This window comes from Python bivittatus, unplaced genomic scaffold (assembly GCF_059951505.1).
Source record: "Python bivittatus isolate LINGU-HERP-01145 unplaced genomic scaffold, Pbiv_v1 ctg000440_np1212, whole genome shotgun sequence".
In the NCBI taxonomy this organism is placed as follows: domain Eukaryota; kingdom Metazoa; phylum Chordata; class Lepidosauria; order Squamata; family Pythonidae; genus Python; species Python bivittatus.
Genome location: NW_028277063.1, coordinates 2,425,549 through 2,446,070, shown reverse-complemented (window position 1 = coordinate 2,446,070; position 20,522 = coordinate 2,425,549). Strand labels below are relative to the sequence as shown.

Here is a 20,522-nt window from a genome sequence, read left to right as displayed (position 1 = left end):
CAAGATTCTTAGAAGCCATCAGGGCAGTGTGAAAACCTGGCACCTAAGAATGTTTCTGCAACAACTGGAAAAGATACAATGACAGATCAATCCACAGAAAATAATTTATCAAAAATGGATGGTGTCTGTGGCATTTGCAGCAAACCACAGTGGCACCAAAATGATATGTGCATGACAACAGGGTCACACAAATGCCATCATTACCTCTTGCATCCTGACAGCTGACAATTTATGTAGCTGGGCATTTGCATGATATCATGCACATGTTATCTGCCTCCCTTGCAGATATCCAAGGAAAGCAGGTTTGGATTTGCAGGACATGGCTCTTATGATTTTATTTGGTACAACTTTCTGAAGTTGATCAACATATTGAACCATAAATTAACAAAAGCAGTTGGCTAATTTGTGATCCAAGATGCTGTGTGAACACAGCTTATCTGGAGCACGGTAAACTGGATTTTGAAGACTTCATCAAATACTTAGTATGCAATTCAAACTAATACAGTGGGGCAAAAAAGTATTTAGTCAGCCACCAATTGTGCAAGTTCTCCCACTTAAAAAGATGAGAGAGACCTGTAATTTTCATCATAGGTATACCTCAACTATGAGAGACAAAATGGGGAAAAAAATCCAGAAAATCACATTGTCTGATTTTTAAAGAATTTATTTGCAAATCATGGTGGAAAATAAGTATTTGGTCAATATCAAAAGTTCATCTCAATACTTTGTTATATATCCTTTGTTGGCAATGACAGAGGTCAAACGTTTTCTGTAAGTCTTCACAAGGTTTGCACACACTGTTGCTGGTATTTTGGCCCATTCCTCCATGCAGATCTCCTCTAGAGCAGTGATGTTTTGGGGCTGTCGCTGGGCAACACGGACTTTCAACTCCCTCCAAAGGTTTTCCATGGGGTTGAGATCTGGAGACTGGCTAGGCCACTCCAGGACCTTGAAATGCTTCTTACGAAGCCACTCCTTCGTTGCCCGGGCGGTGTGTTTGGGATCATTGTCATGCTGAAAGACCCAGCCACGTTTCATCTTCAATGCCCTTGCTGATGGAAGGAGGTGTTCACTCAAAATCTCACAATACATGGCCCCATTCATTCTTTCCTTTACATGGATCAGTCATCCTGGTCCATTTGCAGAAAAACAGCCCCAAAGCATGATGTTTCCACCCCCATCCTTCACAGTAGGTATGGTGTTCTTTGGATGCAACTCAGCACTCTCTCTCCTCCAAACACAACGAGTTGAGTTTAGACCAAAACGTTCTACTTTGGTTTCATCTGACCATATGACATTCTCCCAGTCCTCTTCTGGATCATCCAAATGCTCTCTAGCAAACTTCATACGGGCCCGGACATGTACTGGCTTAAGCAGGGGGACACATTGGGCACTGCAGGATTTGAGTCCCTAGCGGCATAGTGTGTTACTGATGGTAGCCTTTGTTACTTTGGTCCCAGCTCTCTGCAGGTCATTCACTAGGTCCCCCGTGTGGTTCTGGGATTTTTGCTCACCATTCTTGTGATCATTTTGACCCCACGGGGTGAGATCTTGTGTGGAGCCCCAGATCGAGGGAGATTATCAGTGGTCTTGTATGTCTTCCATTTTCTAATTATTGCTCCCACAGTTGATTTCTTCACACCAAGCTGCTTGCCTATTGCAGATTCAGTCTTCCCAGCCTGGTGCAGGTCTACAATTTTGTTTCTGGTGTCCTTCGACAGCTCTTTGGTCTTGGCCATAGTGGAGTTTGGAGTGTGACTGTTTGAGGTTGTGGACAGGGGTCTTTTATACTGATAACAAGGTCAAACAGGTGCCATTACTACAGGTAACGAGTGGAGGACAGAGGAGCCTCTTAAAGAAGTAGTTACAGGTCTGTGAGAGCCAGACATCTTCCTTGTTTGTAGGTGACCAAATACTTATTTTCCACCATGATTTGCAAATAAATTCTTTAAAAATCAGACAATGTGATTTTCTGGATTTTTTCCCCCATTTTGTCTCTCATAGTTGAGGTATACCTATGATGAAAATTACAGGCCTCTCTCATCTTTTTAAGTGGGAGAACTTGCACAATTGGTGGTTGACTAAATACTTTCTTGCCCCACTGTAAATACAAAATGTTAGCAGTGTTAGGGTGAGTCAATCTTAAAGGAAATCAACCCTGATTGCTCATTGGAAGGATTGATAATGAAGCTCAAGCTCAGATACTTTGGTCACCTAATGCGAAGAGAGGACTCCTTGGAAAAGACCCTGATGCTAGGAAAGATTGAAGGCAAAAGGAGAAGAGGACGGCAGAGAATGAGATGGTTAGATAGCATCACTGAAGCAATGAGCATGAAACTGAGCAAACTCAGGGAGGCAGTGAAGGACAGGAAGGCCTGGCACAATATGGTTCATGGGGTCACGAAGAGTCGGACACGACTTAACAACAGCAAAAAAAAAAAAAAAAAAACAGGGTTCAGGTGAAGCTAAATCATGATTTAACTATAAATTACAATTGACTGAGTTTGCACATCATGCCAAGTCATCATATTTGGGCCCTTTGGTTGTATTGATCAGTAAGCATATATATACACAATCTTCCCAGCATGGTATGTTGAATTTCAGCCTCCATAATTCCTAGCCAGCATGGAGGGTATGAATTTGGGGATTGTATATTACTGGATTTCCTTGGAAGAAAGAAGAAAAAAAAATAAAGGAAAAATCTGAATTGCCCAATTTTTTGTGCAGTTCTCACAGCTCTGCAGTAGCATGTCTACTATTGTTTATTAATATTTAATACTTAATACAAATTTATATTCCCTTTTTCTTGGAGCCCCTAGTAATATGTAAAAAGAACAAAAATCAGTAAAAATCATTGAATCAATGTGTTGCTTTTATTTTTTTATATTATTTGATTTATATCCTGCTTTTCTATCCAGAAAGCAGAATAAAATAGTTAAAACAAAATTTATTTAGAAATACAGTCTCACTTTGATTGTGGTGCAATGGTTATCCAGCAGTGGAATCTTATCTCTTTGAAGTGATTGGGTGGCCTAAAGCCATCTTTGCAAACACAATTAAGAGATGCCACTTCACCCAGGCATTTATAGGGTAACTACACCAGAATCAAGACTGCTTTTTAGATTACTTGTTCTTTTTTCCCCAAAGAAATTTAAACTAATTTATATAATATTTAAACATTGATAATGCTTTTATTTATTCTTTTGTATACTGCCTAAATAACAAGAGGAAGGAAGATATCAAGCTTCCTGAATAGTTTTGCTGGAATGAAAAAAAAACTTCCGTTACATCTTTTCACGGATACAAGCAAAAGTAAAGTAAAAGTAAAGTCCCTTTACAAGGGACTTCATTTGTCCCCTGCAACGGAACTCTTTTCTCGTCAATACAGTAGTTAAAACTTAACAGGCCAATGTATTATGAACTTCGTTAGTCCTCCCTACATTTTTTTTAACAGTAAAGATTACATTAATGTAAGGTAGAATTTAACTAATACACACGGCTGGAAGCAAAAATGTAACCATATTAGAAGGTGAAAAGATCAAGGCTGGCGGCCATTTTGTGAGACGGGTCCGTGTCACTCAGTTTAAAAAAAAACTAACGGGGGGAGAAAGAGACAACCGTTACTCGCGCGTGGCCGCCTTGGCATTGGCCAATCAACATTCGTCTTTAAAAGAATGAGCCCTACGGTCACAGCGCTCGCCACTCCGCCCAATCAGCAGGCACCACACGTGGGGTCCCTTGTACGGTCCCGCGCACGTCGGGAGCGAGGACTACAGCCCCACCCAATCACTACCTGCCGCCTCCTCCACACACCCCCCTTTTCCCCCTCCCGCTCAGAGAGGCTCTGGTGCCGGGGGGGCGCGCGCGCGCGCAGAAGGGGCCAATCAGCGTGCGCGCCGAGGAATCCTCGCGCCGCTGCCTCCTCGCTCTATCCCCCCTCCCACCTCACTCCCCCCGCCCGCGCGACGTTGCTGCTGCTCCCCACTCGCTCCCCCCTCCCTTCCCGACCCCCCTCTCGCCGAGCTGAACCCCCTCCCCCGCTCGTTGCCGCCGCCATGGACCCGAGCAACTGGAGCAGCTTCATCTTCCAGGTAACCCCCCCCGTTTCCTCCACCTTCCCCCTCCCTTCTCCGCAAAAAAAAAAGGGGGGGAGCGCGAGCAGGGAAGGACAAGAGAGCGCAAGCTGGAGCTCTAGGCTCCCTGCTCACACCCTCCCTGCCCCGCCCCTCCCCTCGGGAATCCCAGCGGGCGGGGGCCCTTGCGCGCGCGGGCCAGCAGGGCGCACTCGGCACGCGCTCCCCCCCACCGTCCGCCTCGCGCTGCCCCAACGGTCACCTCCCTCCGCCCAGCGTTGCCTTGCGCTCCCTCTACCCCCTCGTTCTCTACGCTCGCTGTGCCCAGCCCCTCGCGCTTCTCTCCCCCCGCCAACGGTCACCTCCCTCTCGCGCTTGCTCTGCCCAGCCCCTCGCGCTGCTCCCCCACCTTTTTCTCTGCCAGTTGCTACCTCGGTGCCTCCTCAGCCCCACTCCTAGGGAGTCTTCCTTCCATAATGCCCCCCAAGATACGCACGCCCCAGCCGCCTCGCCCTATTTTTCTCACACGCACATAATCCTCCCCTTTCCTGTTACCTCTACACCTCCACCACCCCTGGCCAATATAATGCCCCTTATCCATATTGGCTCCCTGCTCCTCAGGCCGGTATCCCAGGGGTTTCCACCCCGCACCAGTTTGAACTTGGCCACCCATGCTCAAAAGGTGCTTCCTTCTTATTTTCCGGTCCCCCGTATTTGCTTACCCTCAAGCGCATGCACTTACAGTAGGAGGTGGCTATGGACTACCTTCTGGTGCCAACAGGTGTAGTGTGAATTTTCCACCTGTTTCCTCTCTATCTGTTTTGTATGAACTCTTAGAGATAGGTGGTCTCCTGCCATAGGATAATGCAGAAAAATGCCAAATCCTTCCATCTGACCTACAAATAATAGACAGCTGTAGACACAACTAGTAACAGGCATATTGACTCCATTTAGTTACTTTCCAACATTTTTGGTGAATTGGTGTGTGTGGCCAAACCCCACCCCATGTGAGTTGCCTTGTACTTGCTTCAACATGCTGTCCTTTCCCCACCCCATTGAGTTACTTGTCTTAATTTGCTTCCCCTTTTAATTATTTAAATCTGCAATCCATTCTCCACCTGTTTCATTTCAAACATATATGTTAATCCCAGATTATTTCTACCTTGCCAACAAATAGTTAAGATTATATAAACAGCTGTAGATGTACCTAATAAGAGGCGCATCACCTCCATTCATTTACTTTCCAACATTGGGGGGGGGAATGTGTGTGTGGCTAAGTCCTGCCCCATGTTAGTTGCTTGTGTTTGCTTCAGCATGTTGTCATTTCCCCACCCCATTTAACCATTTGTCTTAATCTGCTCCCATTTTTAACTCTCTTTGAACCTGCAGTCTTATCCTCCAGCTGTTTTGAGTGTTTATCCAAAGACTAGCCCCTTCCTGTTGTTTGCTGCCCTTAATCTTTCACTGAGTATGAGTGCTATATTTCTCTACAGTGCTTGCTCTTTCTGATCAGGAATTTCTCTTTGCAGAAGACAACCTAGGCCTTCTTTTTTTCAGATAGGCCACCTTTCATTTTTCAAACCACCTCTAAATGATCCTCCTTTAAATTATCTATCTTGTTAAGTTTCAGATACTACACTCTTAACTTCATTTGCAGCTTTTTCTTTACCCCCCCAGCTCCCTAATCATAGCCTTATTCTACTTTCCAGAAACATATGACACATTTCGCACAGCAACTGCCTTTATCTGTTGCTACTTGTGATGTTTTCTGCTCGCTCTCCTTACAGAAAATTTTCATAGTACCTTTTCTTTCTGTCTTGTATTATTGTCCATAGAATCACAATTCATTTTGGCCACCAACATAGTCAAGTATCTGCTTGGATATCATGCTGTTTCATGTAGTTTGGTTTTGAATGCTAACTGCTGTACTTCAATAAAAGTGCTGTTATAAATTCTTTTTCTTTTCTGCTATTTTTTCATTTCTAACTCAATTGCCCAATGTACTCATAAATTGCCCAAACTGGCATACAGTGTTTAAAATTATGTAGTTCAGATGGAGAAAAGTTTGAGCTTCTTCTCCATCCAAAAATTCAATGCTGCTGTTTTTTAAATTAATTTTTATTAAAGACGTTTTTACAAGGTAAAAACAATACAAATATAAAGAAAAATGAAAGAAAAATAAAAGTAATAATAGAAAAGAAATGAAAGAAAAAAGACAAGGAAAGAAAAAGAAAAAAAGATATAAAGAAGTGGCTTCCAGTCTTCTTTACAGCAGTTATAAATGCATTTATATTTTATCCTTTCTCTTTAAGAGTAGTGCTGCTATCTAGTTTAATGTATTCTATTTTCTGTAATGAACCTCTCAGTTTAAATCAGCTTTCACTTCCTGTGGAATCACTAAACTATTTCTGTATTGGTTTTTGAATTTAACCCTTGCACTTGCCTTGGTGTTGTCACAGGTTTTTTAGGGTTGTTAAGAATCCTTTCTCTACTAAAGTTCCCTGATCTCCTTTCTTTTGTTTCTTTAGCAGAGTCATACTCAGAATCCTCTGCAGGTTGGGACTGAAATCCAGTCAAGGTTTTTTGCTGCTCAGGGCTGTAGTCAAAGTCCCTTCCAGGTGAGCTATTTAGGCAATAAATGAAGATCTAGTGCTTCTTTTGAAAACAATTGCTAGAAGCAACTGTCTCACTGCTGTAGATTAGATTTTTTTTTGTATATCAAAAGTAATTGCACCCTTTGCAAGACTTTTATTAAAAGTTGTTGCTATTGCTATAAATGAGTTTTACAGTAATGTAGTCATTATTTGAAGTTACTTTCATTTTTATAGTATTGGCTCTGAGATAATGAATTGGCCAAGACTACTAAAGTTTGTAGCATGGTTTTGGACCAGTTCTGTTTTTTAAAGTGAAGACTGAAATTTTCAGTGGGGCTTAACTCCCAGTAGAACTGCACCCTGAGATTTCCCCATGATTACTAACGAAAAAAGCCAATCTGAACAAAAACATTACTGTATTTCTGGAAGGTGCAAAAAGCTTGATGCTGACAAATGTCTGACAGAGGAAGGAGTGTTGCTCAGCCCTAGAAAAAAATGCCTATATATTCTTACTATCCAAACTTGGCTTGGGATGTGTCCAAAAACACGACACATCTGGAATAGCTGCATCATGCAAGGCTATCAGTCAATTAGAGTTTCAGTTGCCAAGCAGGCATGAAGATAAACATCCATGCCTCTTCTGCTTAGAGTAAACATCAAAAACAGGTTGCTGTCTCTGACTCTGCAGTTGAGGTGCCAAATTTTGTTAGGGGCAAGTCAAGTCTGTGTACCTTCGCTCTTCAGTTTGAGACTTGATTGCTTTGGAATTTTGTTTGCACCCAGCAAGAACAAATAGCAGTTTTCACCCATGTTGGGGACTGTGGAGGGAATTATTTTTCCCTTGTTACAGCTATAGTCTTGAGAGGAAGACTTAGGATTGTTTATCTCACCGGAGTTTTGCCAACCTCTTGTCATGGGCAGAGAGCCAAGTGAGATTGGCAGATACTAGTCAAGAAATTGCTTTGTTGCTTTTTAAAGAGTATATGTAAATATAATTTTTCATTAAAAAGCACTAAAACCTGCTTGTTAATAATTCTGAGTCAAAGATTATGTAGTATTTTATAGCCATTTTTTTTCATGTAAAGTATGTTACTTATATCATTTTAATGACAAATAATAGCTGCAATTCTTTGCATGTTTCATCTTGACTATATCCTGCTGAACTTACTGGGATTTATTCCCAAGTAAAATTAATAGGGTATGTTCAAAGTTATGAACAAATGTCTGATCTGGACATTTACATTGATTATTATATCACTGAGCAAAAATTTGTATCTAAATCTCCATTATTTAACAAACAGCATTTTTCTCTATTTTTTCACAAGGTTATATGTACAATCCCTCTATATTTGTCTTAGAGAAGTTAAAATTATATGGTAGTTCCTGTTCCATGCTTTCTGTTGAGTGGTTGGAGCAATCACTACAATACTGAGGACCTGTCTTTCAGATAGGTATGGCAGTATCACTATCACTTATACCATACCTTGTGTTGCCAGGAGCCTACTTCTGCCCTTCATTTAAATCAGCAGTATAGATAATATGCAGAACATAATTAGTTCTAGTTTATACCTTGTGGAGTGAAGATGCACTTCTTTTGTAAGTATGAAAGGCAAAATAAAATGCCTAAATATGACCACATTAACAGTTTACAAGTTTTTGTTAGAATTAATTTCTAAATTGTTTCAAATTAATTGTTTGAAATATTTGATTTCTGAAACCTAGCAATCAACCTTTACTGGGCAACTAGGGAGAAATTTGGTAGACATATAGAAATGCATGGTTCAGGATAACCATACCTTTTAAAATGCAGCTAAATTTTTCCTTGGTGGGTTCTATAGATCTACCTTGTAACAGCTGATCATCTAGTGCTCTGAGGAAGAGGGTTGGCCTTTCCTTACTCATTTTGCCTATGAAATGTGCCTGAAATAATGAAAGCAAGCATGTTTGAGCAAAAGGGTAGTCATTTTTATGGAAGCATTTTCAAGATCAGTATAATTTTAAAATATTTTTGGAAACTGACTCAGAAACCTATTTAACAGCAGCATAGACTTGAGAGCATAATTATAGTTTTACACTAAGAAAACTATATCATGTGCTATAAGAGAGGAGATAACTTTCTGTTGAGTATCATTTAAAATATTTAAATTCAATATTACTGTAATACATTCTTCAGGATAAATTATAAGCAGGTCTGTCTTAGAAAACTGAAAATAAGCTCTCTATCAGTGTGAATAATCAGTTCTGCAGCATTTAGAACATTAAGGTGGAATTAAAGTGATTCCTCTAGGACCCTAAGGCTAGTGGTATGCATTACTTGAATATAAAAATAAACTGCTACAGATTTTTTTTTTTTTATAACTCAAGGATACCTAAATTTTCACTTTGCAGTACAGTACATAGAAATTCCCAACTATTTGGTAAGAGTAATATTGATAAGTTCAACTTGAATCCTAGTCAAAAGCATGAAAGTTTCTAGACAATACTACTACATGAGCTTAATCTCTAATAGTACTGGATATCTTCTCCTGATGGAGAAAACCATAGGGAAAACAACATGGTTCTGCCTTCCAGGTATTAAAGTATATAATGCATCACTCAGACATGTGCATAGATACATACCCTTGAGTCTAGATCACAGTAGAGGGCTTGTGCCACAATATGGATTATTTTTCTAGTTGAACCTCAAGCAGAATCAACAATGCAGAGAGGATTTTCCTATTTATTTCCTGTTCGTGCACACACTGAAACTGATCACTGCAGTTTTGTGTGGAGAAAGACATTCTCTAGAAAACAGAAATGGGATAGTCCTCAACATACTACAATATCATTCCTCTTGTCTATGGAATTACTCCCTCTTTTGCACTGCCATAGGCAAAAGCCAGATATTTTTCTATTACTCTTCCATGGATATTGCACACGTTGATTTTGTTTCTTATAATCATAAACCACCAGTTTTAAATACACATACCATGTGTATCTATTGTGCAGTAAAAAAACCATTTTAGTCTCAGTAGTGAGGCATTGTAAGACATGCTGGGAGCAGAAAAGGGAAATTCTCCACATAGAGGAACCGTCAAGTATTATATTAAAAGCTGAGAATTTGTTTATATTCTGTTTTGTAGCATATGCTGCATATTGATTAATCCAGCTCTGGGGGTTTTTGCTAGGAAAAACTATGCTTGCTTTTGAAGTAAGAATTTTACTAATCTTTGTATTTAAGTTGCTAGATTTCTATAGGGTATTAGGCTTGATTGTTCATCACTATGTTAATTATACAATCTCTTTTTCTTCAGACTGCCACCACAACTGCTCCTCCCCAACAGACAGCTACCCCTGCTGAGTCCCTCCAAGTGGACCTCCTGCCTGTTTTGGCTGCAGCACAGGAAACAGCAGCTGCTGCTGCTGTGGTTGCTGCTGCCACTGCTTCTGCACCAGCTGCTTCCACAGTAGATACAGCTGCCTTGAAACAGCAGCAACCTTCTGCCTCTGAAGGTGGGAGTGGGCAGGTAGTACCACCCACTCAAACCACGCAAGCCCCTACCCCACAGGCAGCTCCTGCCACCCCACAGGCAGCTGAGGCCCAGAAGAAACCGAAGAGTAAAGGGCCCTACATCTGCTCCCTGTGTGCTAAAGAATTCAAGAATGGCTACAATCTGCGGCGCCATGAAGCTATACACACAGGAGCAAAAGCTTCTCGCGCTGGACCCACAACCATGAAGATGCCCACTATGGTTCCCCTCAGCTTGCTTAGTGTTTCTGCCATCGGTGGTACAGCCCCAGCAACACCTGCCCCTGCTGAGGGTGCTGGAAACACAGCAGGGTCAGGTGCAGGCCTAGTGACCACTACAGCATCAGGCAAACGTATCCGGAAGAACCATGCTTGTGAGATGTGTGGGAAAGCCTTCCGGGATGTCTACCATCTCAATCGGCATAAGTTGTCGCATTCAGATGAGAAGCCCTACCAATGTCCTGTCTGCCAGCAACGGTTCAAGCGGAAGGACCGCATGAGCTATCATGTCCGTTCACATGATGGTGCTGTGCACAAGCCGTACATCTGCAGCCACTGTGGGAAGAGTTTCTCTCGGTATGAGGGAGTTGAGGGTTCAGGGAGGATGCAGTTCATATGGGAATTGTTGAAGGGCTTACATGAGGACTTTGATGTTTGAGCAAAATATTTCCCCTTTTTGGTAAAGACTAAGATACACATACAACATACCAAACTAGTTTGAGTTAGGAAAGCATAATATAAGTGTGCAAGTTACCAAATCATATCTAGGGAAGTCTCTGAGCCAGATTGGGCCCTCCTCCTTTTGTAACTTCCGCAGATTTCTCTCAGTTACTTTGACATAATATTCTAAGGGACACGTAGACCATAGTTCTATAAAAGGTCTCCATAATAATCAAATCCTTAGGAAATATGCCCTGTCCTTTCATCATTAATCTTAATCTTAGCAACAACTTCCTCATTTCTTCTGCATAGATTCCAGCTGAGAGAGAGAGAGAACAGGTGAAAGCACATATTTCTCCTTGGTGTGGCTATCAAGTGACAGTATATAACCCCAACTTAAAAGCTTCCTAATTCTTGCCATAGTTCTGTTGGATCCTGATGTCAAAGAACCTGTGAGGCAGTTTTCTGATTATGTGCACCCGATACCAAAGGTGAATTGAGATATCTTGGCAAGCTATAAGAATTAAGTTTGGAACCTCAGGAAATATAAAAGATCTAGTGAATTAAAAGAAAAAAAAATTGGGAGAAGCAATTTAAAGTCATTCCAATGCACACTCATTTTCATATTATCTATGAAGTTACCTCAGCAGTCTTACACAGTTTGAAACAACTTAAGTCTTAGTTTTTCTAAAAAGATGCCCTTTAGGTAGTAGGTGAGATTTTCTAAGTTTTAGCATTTCTGCATATAAAGAAGTAGCCTATGCTAAGACAAAGTCATGTGGAGGGGAAGAACAATTTAAAACTTGTAATTACTGGCATACTACGTTTGGGAAACCTTTGTTTTTAACTCTTAATTGCATGTTAGCATGGAATGCCTCACATTTAGCTCAAAATGGTACAGTCTGAGAAGATCCTGGGCTCTGTGATTTTTACATATTAGGAAATATTCTTGGATCAAGCAACAATGAGGTCAGCTTGTGGGGAAAGGAAATACCACATTTTCAGAACTAAAACCTTGCAGAAGTATCAAGTAATGATATTGTGGTACTGTAATGGCAACCAGCTTATAAATATTTGTCAATGTACTGTGGTTAAAAGTTTTGATTACTGCAAAATACTTTCGGCACTCCAGGATATTTCAACAAATACCTGCCCAGAAGAAATAAGAGAACCAATCAAGAGTCTGGAATCCCTTGGACTAAAATAGTGAAACTGCTTAATTTAGGAAACAGATTATAAAAGAAAGAAACCACATAACACTGACATGAGAAGAAGTGGAAAATAAATCTGGAGTAGTAGCTAGCCCTAGATTCACAATGCATAACTTCCTTCAGTTCAAAGGTGGTACTACAAAAGCAGGGAAGACCAGGATTCAAAATGGACCCAAGCAGGGAAGGGGAAATTTAACATTTTTAAGAGGCTTAAGATTTTGCCCCCAAAATATCACTTCAAGACATACCTAAGAAGTCAAGTTTTGGTCCTGTGTACTCTGGAGGCCACAAAACGTGCTGATGAGATGCATATGGTTCATGAACTGCACTTTTTCCATACTTGCCCTAAAGGCAAGTTCCAAAGGATAGAGATTTGCATTTTGCTTTAGAAATGCAGAAATCTACTGTGTTGCTGATTTTCAGACATTCCCATAAATGTTTAATTAAAATATACTCACGCAGGAAAAATTATTCCAACTGATATAATCTTAGTGAGCAAAGCTACAGTTATGTTGTTTTTACATGCACACTAGTATGGATATTAAATTTCTGTGGCTGTTTTGGGAAGAAGACAATTCTGAATAAAAGTTGCACCTTGTTACATGGAAGGCAAGGGAAACATGGGATAATAGTAATCAAAAAGGTTGCTCGTGGTCAAGAATCTCCCTTGGTTTCTGAATGTTTATTATACCTGCCCTCACTTCACCTCCCCCAAACTGGGGGCTGTATGCTAGCTTTTTAACTATAAGACATTTTAATAATGTCTTAAGACATATATATTCATGTTCTGCAAATGCTAAGCAGTCATAATTTTGAATGCCAAATAAATTGCCAAGTTGGCCAATTATTACATTTTACTTTGAAAGTTCCTAGGGAAAGCTCCTTATAAAATGAGAACAATTGAGATAACCTGTAGTTTGTTTTATAAAAATCAGTTCTTTTGGATTCAAAAATATAAGAGATCTTTACTGTTTTCAAACTTCTAATTTACAACAATAATCAATTAAAAACCTTCATTAAAAATGCAGTCTGGTACCTTTGGTTTAGAATGGTTTGTTAAATCAGTTACAGGTAGTCCTTGTTTAGCAACCACAATTGGGAGCGGCAACTTGGTTAAGGGAAGCGGTCGTTAATTGAAACCGCAGCTGTGCCTATAATCTTACTTCAGTTTTCCTTTGCTTTACAGACCTACGAAGGTCATAAATGCGAGGACTGGTCGTAAAAATTACTTTTTCATCGCCATCATAACTGCAAATGGTTGCTAAATGAGACAGTCATTAAACAAGAACCACCTGTATTCAAAATATGAGTATAGTCTGAAGCAAAAGGAATTGCATAAGACATAGAGGACCTACAGCTGTCTACAGAGAATCCGTTCTGCACATTTCTATTTAACACTTACAGTAGGCACCACTTGAATCTAGTTACAATTGTTCTCATCACTATGAATGCTAGAAACATATGGAAACAGACAAAATCCCTACTCCTTACAGAAATTAGTTCAAGGTAAACTAGGTGTATTTAATCATTCTCATTTTTTAATAGTAAACTTTTGGACACACAAAAACTATAACGTCCCTCAGTTCTAAGATTATAGTTTCCAGACTCCTTGTTCCATATGGGTTCTCCATAAGTCCAATAGGTTTATTCTGCTCTGTTCTGTCATCGAGACTTATTTAGTATCCACTTGCAACTATTATTGATTAATCAGGTATTTAGTGGATTAATTCCTTAGGAATTGTTCAGCAGGTAATCATCTAAATTCTCATTAGTTAATTCTTTAAATTGCCAAACGTATTCTGTATTAGTAGTAGTTTGAAGTATTGTGCATATGAGAATTAGAGTTGTGTTCTTACATCTTTTAAAGATATTCAGAAGTGGAACCAAAGTTCTGAAGGCTATTCCTATTGTATGTCTGCTGCTTTTGCAGCTATTAAGTGTAGGTGATCCTTCCCAGTTTAAAAAAAAAAAAGTGTCCTAGTTCTAGAAAGATCTACTACACTGTTACTCCAGACTTCTTTCAATCACAAACTATCAGATTCCTCAACACAGTTTTGTTTTAGGGGATAAGTAAAATCAGCCCAACCCCATTTAGAGAATAAGTGAATCACACTTCATCTTTCTTATTTCCTTTCCTCCCACAGGCCAGATCATTTGAACAGCCACGTACGACAAGTCCACTCAACAGAGAGACCCTTCAAATGTGAGGTATTTTTTCCCATTGATAACATTGCTGTACTGATTTATGCTCAAGTGTTCATGGCAGTCTTCCTGATGCAAGAGGGAACAAAATTGAGATAACCTGTACATTAAGGAAACCTGATGCGCACTTTAGTCTTTATCTGTTACATGCCTTAGGTGATGGACCAATGGATACAATATTCATTCATATGATTCCTTTGCTCCTATTTTTGCAGACTTGTGAAGCAGCTTTTGCCACTAAGGATCGACTACGTGCTCACACAGTCCGTCATGAGGAAAAGGTGCCATGTCATGTGTGTGGAAAAATGCTGAGTGCTGCCTATATCACGGACCACATGAAAGTACACAGCCAAGGGCCGAATCACGTCTGTGAACTGTGCAACAAAGGTAAGAGGACAGGGCTCAGATGGAATAACATTTGAATGTAACTATAGATATAAATATTAGTCTTGCTTTTGAAGTTTGCCAGCAGGCCCTGTATATGAATCTCTGCAAGTTTTTTTAGAATTAGGTTCCATTCAGTATCATTGGAACTTAATCCCAGGTAAATTAATTTACTTTCTTAAATTTTTCTCTTACAATCTTTCCCTGAGGAGCATCTCAGTCATTAATCTCTCATTCTTCACTAATCTGTTCAAAGGTAAATTTGAGTCGAACTTAGTTTCTATGTGCTACCTGCCCCCATTTTAATCTCTGTTCTGGATAATGCACTTTTTTTTGCGGGGTGCCTTCAAGTCAATGTTGATTGCTGGCAACTGCATGAACAAGCCATTGCCATTAGTGGCTTGCCATTGCCTTCTTCCTAGAGCAGAGGGAGAGTGACCAGCCCGAGGTCAGCCAGCTGGCTTCATGCCTAATGTGGGACTAGAACTCATGGTCTCTTGGTTTCTGGCCTGTCTGGATATTACTAATTTTCCAAAAACGTTCAAATAAGCTATGTAGTTCCCACCAACGTGAATACAGTTAAACAGCTTTGTATAGTGACTTCCTGAGGCCTTATGGAGGGGGAGAGTTTTCTTGGTAAATCCTGTGTTGAAAAAAAGCTTAATTTAAATAAAACTAAAATCTTTTAAATATGGAACAAAATTTGCTCTCCATGAGCAATTGTTTAAAAATGCAGGTGAGGCCTGATACAGTTGTCTATAATATGCTTTGGAAATACAGTGTGGATAACTGAAATTAAAGCTTTTTTTTTTTCTTTTGGTATACAAGGGTTGATCGAGCTCCCCATTTTATCTTTTGATTAGCAAATGGCTCCTAATATTTCATTCTCCCATTTATATGTCAAAGCATTTCCTTAGTTTCATTTTGCAGGACATTGAAGTGACTTATAGTATGCAGTATAAGTGAAAGATTATGCTTATCTTTTGTATGGATATAATCCAATGAATTGATAGAAATGTACAAGAAATAATTTTAAGAATGATTACAAGGGGATTCCCTAATGTCTGCAGTGGATGTGTCTGTTCCAACCTTATCCATCTGAAATATCAGTATCCCGCTTAGTCTTGACAGAAAACGTAATAGCCTTAATACCAAAATTATTGGATGATGTGCAAGTAGCTAAAATCGGTAAAAATATACAGTGGGATTTTTAAAAGTTTAACTGTGCTTTTAATGTATTCCTGGATTACATTTTTTGTTAATGTGCATTATCCATATATTAATAATATATATGCGGATATATCTGGAATCTCAGAAATATAAAGTAGCAGTTTACTATTTTTGGTTCCATTTTTGCTCTGAAGCTTATAGTGAATTAAATACCATGTTATAAATCTCTTGGGGGGGATGGGGGATTCCACTGACTTTCTCTTATCAAAATGTCTCTGTTGTAGGTTCTGATGTTTTTATGTTAAGAGGGTTAGGTTATTTCCTTAGTACCAAGATGCAGCTGCCCCTAGGGTGGGATGTGCTGTTTGTACAGTGATAGCTTGCTTGGTGGCAAGAAACAGCTGTCTTTGGGATGGAGAAGCTGTCTCCAAAATTAGGGAAGCTTGTTGCAGTAGATCCTTCACTAGATTTCAAGACGCAGCCGCCTCTAGGATGAAGCACAGCCAAGCACTGCAGGACACCGGGTTAACGCTTTCACTAGGCCGGACACTGACCTGGCTGGTTTTTGTCCTTCTCCCCCTCCCGTAGGGTTCACCACAGCGGCCTACCTCAGGGTCCACGCGGTCAAGGACCATGGACTAGCCGCCCCGCGGCTGGAGCGTTTCCTTTGCAAGCTGTGTGGCGTGCACTGCAAGACCCCAGCTCAGCTCAACGGGCATCTGCAGACGCACGCAGGAGAAGGGGCCGCGGCCACTGAGGGCCAACCGCTGCGGTGAAACACTGGCCGGGCCACCAGGCAAGAGCCGCTTCCTTCTGTCCTGGGAAGGGGGAGGGGAGGCCCATCTGTCCCCTAGGGTATTCATGCGTCCTTATATTTTCAGTGAGAGAAGGGAGAATCCCAGCTCCCTGGGGCAGCTGCATCCTAACTTAGAATCTCTTTGCCAGTTTAAAGTGCTGCATATAGCAGTATCTGACTAGTGTGATTTGACTGATCTTCCTGCAGGTTTATCTTAAAAGGACAGAACCAGGATGTGAGCTTTAATTTTTAAAAAGACATACAATCCACTGAATGTTGTATTTATTTGAATATTTTTCTAGGGGATTTTCGTGTGTTTTTAATGTTAAAACAAAAACAGGAGGGTTGGGGATATCAATAAATACCTTTATGTTACCAGCAGATACAAATCCACTGGTAAGTGTTTTGGCTTCTTTTTGCCTTTACAGATGGTTGCTTGCATCATGTATCCTGGACAGATCCATTTTATTCTATATTGCACTGTACACTTTCATAATCCAGGCATTTAAGTGATAAACCCAGTTTCTGTAATGTCTTCAGGAGGAAGCTTAACAGTTAGTGCCAGCCTGACCTTATTTAATTAGTATATGCAGACTTAAGACACTTAATCTGTTCAGCTTTTTAGAGAGGAGAAATTTTGCCAGGCTGTGGATAAATAGGGCATTTTGGAGAAGGGACAGCTGCATCTCTTCTTTACCTCATTAAACCAGATGATTAAACCAGAATTAGTTTAAGGTGATAAGAGGATGTAGGAAGCAAGCTGAAAGCTTGTGCTAACAATAAGAGTTTTGCAAGTGAACATTCTGACTTTCTACTTCTCTTTCTCCACAGGTACGGGTGAGGTCTGCCCCCTCGCTGCAGCCGTTTCGGCTCCACCTCCTGCCGCCGTCACGGTGCTGCCCATGGAGGGAGCTTCGGTTGTGAGCCAAGCCCTCCCCACACAGCCCTGGTGATTTCTGGGAGTGGGGAGACAGAAGCCAACCCTCCCAGTCCCGTCCCTCTCCCTCACTGGCAGCTGGAGCCTTCAAGCCCAGATGGATATTCAGTGGCCATATATGGGTTTCTAATGTAATGGCAGTTTCATTCATTCTCTCCCCCTGCCTGTGCTCATAAAATAGTGGAGCTGGGAAAGCATCTGCTCAGCCAATGAGGCAGCTCTAGTTCAGAGGGCCATGAAAGGACTGTGTGCATTTCAAGAGCACCCTCATTTTATTGACTCCCTCACTCTGTTATTATTAACTTGTGGCCCTCAGAACAGTCCTGGAAATACACTCATTTCTGTAGTCCATGGTCTAAGCCAAATAGCGATAATCTTTACCACAATAGATCTCTTGCTTATTCCAGCAGTGCCCCCTATTGCCCCCAGATCAACTACACAAAAGGAGTGAGACAATGAGACAGAATGACTTAGTAAGCTCAGCCCACAGACCAAGGGGGATTGAAGACTGGATAGTTGTGGGACATAGTATAAGCAACATTGCAGGAGAGGGAGTACAGAGTTAGGAATAATGGGTTGTTGGTTGAGGGGTTGACAAAACTTGGGGAACTACAGAGAAGTTAGAAGGGGGTGCAGGTTAGGATTCAGGGGCATCATGGGTGCCTGGTGCTCATGGTTGGGGTTGCGGGGGCTGCAGTGAGATGAGATGGAGAAGGGCTGTATTTCTCCATGGCTTCAGTGTGGAGTGTTCTCCATTTCCGTGCTGAGAATCTGCTCTGAATTCCCCGCCTTGCCCTAGCGCCTCATTCTTCCATGGTGTCTGTTTAATGCTCCATTTCCTCAGCTTCTCTTGTGATTCGTGTTCCAAGTGCATCAGCCCTTCGCACCAAGCATTGATGCCCCACCTGCTGAACACCTCCTTTGTTGCATGCAACCCCCACAGTTTGGGGTTAGAGTCTCGCTTTTTTGTATTATATATATTAAAAAAAAAAATCCCCTGACATTTAAAATAACCCTCCTTTGTGTTTTTTTTTTTTTTTGTTAACACAAATGTAATGAAGCCGTGTCCATCTATATCCGCTCTCCCTGTTCCTTCTCTCGTAAGCCCCTCCCCCCCATATCTTTTCCTCTTCTGTGCACCCTTTCTGGATCTGTGTCTCAGCAGCAAAAGATTTTAGTAAAACAATTGAAGGGAAAAATCCACATTTGTGTCTATTTATTGTCAGATTATTTCTATATCACTGAGTGTGAAAAAAAAGTATCCTGCTTTCTGCCTTCTCTTGCACCTCCTTTTATCATCATATTATCTTGGGACCTTTCATATCTAGTTAAAATATGTAATGGATCTAACACCCGGTTGCATATCTCCATTCTAAGTGAGTTTCCCAAGCCACTTTCTTGTTTCTTTCAATTACCCATGGGAATGCTTTCTGGATCATGGCTTAGCGGGCATAGCCTTCTTTATAGGAGAAGGAGCAAATTCTGAATGTTTTGGAGCCAGTAATCATGGTGTGATGCAGTTGCTGTGCCTTGGCAAGACATTAAATGCTGCACTGGAGCTCTGCTGTGGTTAGAGTTAATTTGTGGGCTCTTTTCGTCCTCCCTCCTGCAGCAGCCTGGGCAGCTTATAAATAATTGATGAAGAACTGGAAGCGAGAGATTTTATATAATTTTCTCCTGAGGAAGTAGGATTCCCCGAAAACATTTTCTGCATCAAACTCCTGCATCAGCTTGCTGAGCTCATTTGGATCCAAAGCATCATGAGTCTGTTTTCTCCCAGCTTACCTAGACTGGTGTCTCAGTTCTGCACCCTTGATGGGGCTTTAATCATCTTCCAATCCCTTCTAATTTGGCCAGGTTTTGTTTTGCACATTTAGTCCTTGGGCGGTCCCAGAGGAAATCGTGGCAGTTGTGCTGGGACTCTAGTTCTTTGATACTCACTGCACTTGTGGCTTGCCAATGTGAAGTTTTTATCATTGGCAAGAAAAGACTGGGTGGAAGGAAATAAGAGACTATATGGGACTTTCCAGCACCAGCACCATCTCTGCTAATCTCTTGCCCCTGCCAGATCAGCTGATTCTTCATAAAACTCAAACCACAACTACTCCCCCCACAGCTTGCATTGAAGAAGCAGGGTCGATGAGACCATTTGACGCGCACCAGTGCAAAGGGAGGGGAAGGGGCGTCCTTGCAGACAAAGCTGCCGAGTGAGCAAGTAAGAGGAGTGGGTGTGTGGGGGGAGGGAGGGAAGGGGGGCGGAGGCTGCATTTTTCCATCTACAGTATTCCTCTTGTTCATGGAAGGGGAGAAAGGAGGGTTACAGCAGAAAGAGGGAGGGGGTTGATGTATGAGTAAGGGGGGCATCAATCCTTCCAGCTCTCACCCCACCCTACCCCAACACCTTCTGCCAACTGGACATAGCCAGAAGCGCAGGTAGGAGAACGGGAGACCTTGCTTGGGTCCAGTCTTTCCCCCCCCCCCGCCCCAGCCCCAAACCTCTCTTATCTCTCAGTCTAACAGGAGATCGGTTGCTGCGGCAAGCGGGCGGGGGAGACCAAAAAGACCGAAGTGAGCTGGGTGTGGGTGAGAGGAGTCGCGCGCGGTGGTGCGGCGCTCTGTGGTAGATGGAGGGGTGTCCTGACTCCCGGGGGCGTCTGGCTGTGGGAATGTGTCGGGATGTGAAGTGAGGGCGGGGGCAGTCAGGAATGCTGGGTGGGCGTGGATCCCATCCTTGGCTGAGGTTTCCTCTGGAGACTGGGAAGACTAAGCAGCAGGTAAAAGGGCGGGGGGAGTGCGTGGGAGGAAGGAGCTGAAAGAGGAAAGTGGCGGGTTGGTGGATGCGAGGAGACATGGGCGATGAGAGTATATTCCGCTGCATGTCTGCGTGCGCGCGCCTCCCGCCCGGCGAAATGGCTGGAGGGGAAAGCCAGGGACTGGCCTTCTTTGCTCCAACATGGGTGTGAACTGGGGATGCGGGAAGAGGGTGT

General features: G+C 41.8%; 1 protein-coding gene across 6 annotated transcripts; it reads left to right on the top strand.

Annotated features, from left to right (window-relative positions):
• The first annotated feature begins 3,791 nt into the window (after positions 1-3,791).
• On the top strand, positions 3,792-18,738 carry MAZ (MYC associated zinc finger protein). 6 transcript variants are annotated; one of them, XM_088142617.1, is made up of 7 exons: positions 3,792-4,091; positions 6,605-6,691; positions 9,961-10,751; positions 14,191-14,254; positions 14,464-14,635; positions 16,391-16,598; positions 17,430-18,738. In XM_088142617.1, exons 1-6 carry the CDS (start codon positions 4,056-4,058, stop codon positions 16,576-16,578), a joined length of 1,338 nt encoding a protein of 445 aa, XP_087998743.1. In that variant the 5' UTR covers positions 3,792-4,055; the 3' UTR covers positions 16,579-16,598; positions 17,430-18,738. The 6 variants fall into 6 exon arrangements, with proteins under 6 accessions (XP_087998743.1, XP_087998742.1, XP_087998744.1 ...); XM_088142616.1 differs by having other exon boundaries at positions 3,793-4,091; positions 6,602-6,691; XM_088142613.1 differs by lacking the exon at positions 3,792-4,091 and adding an exon at positions 4,343-4,854.
• The last annotated feature ends 1,784 nt before the right edge of the window (positions 18,739-20,522 follow it).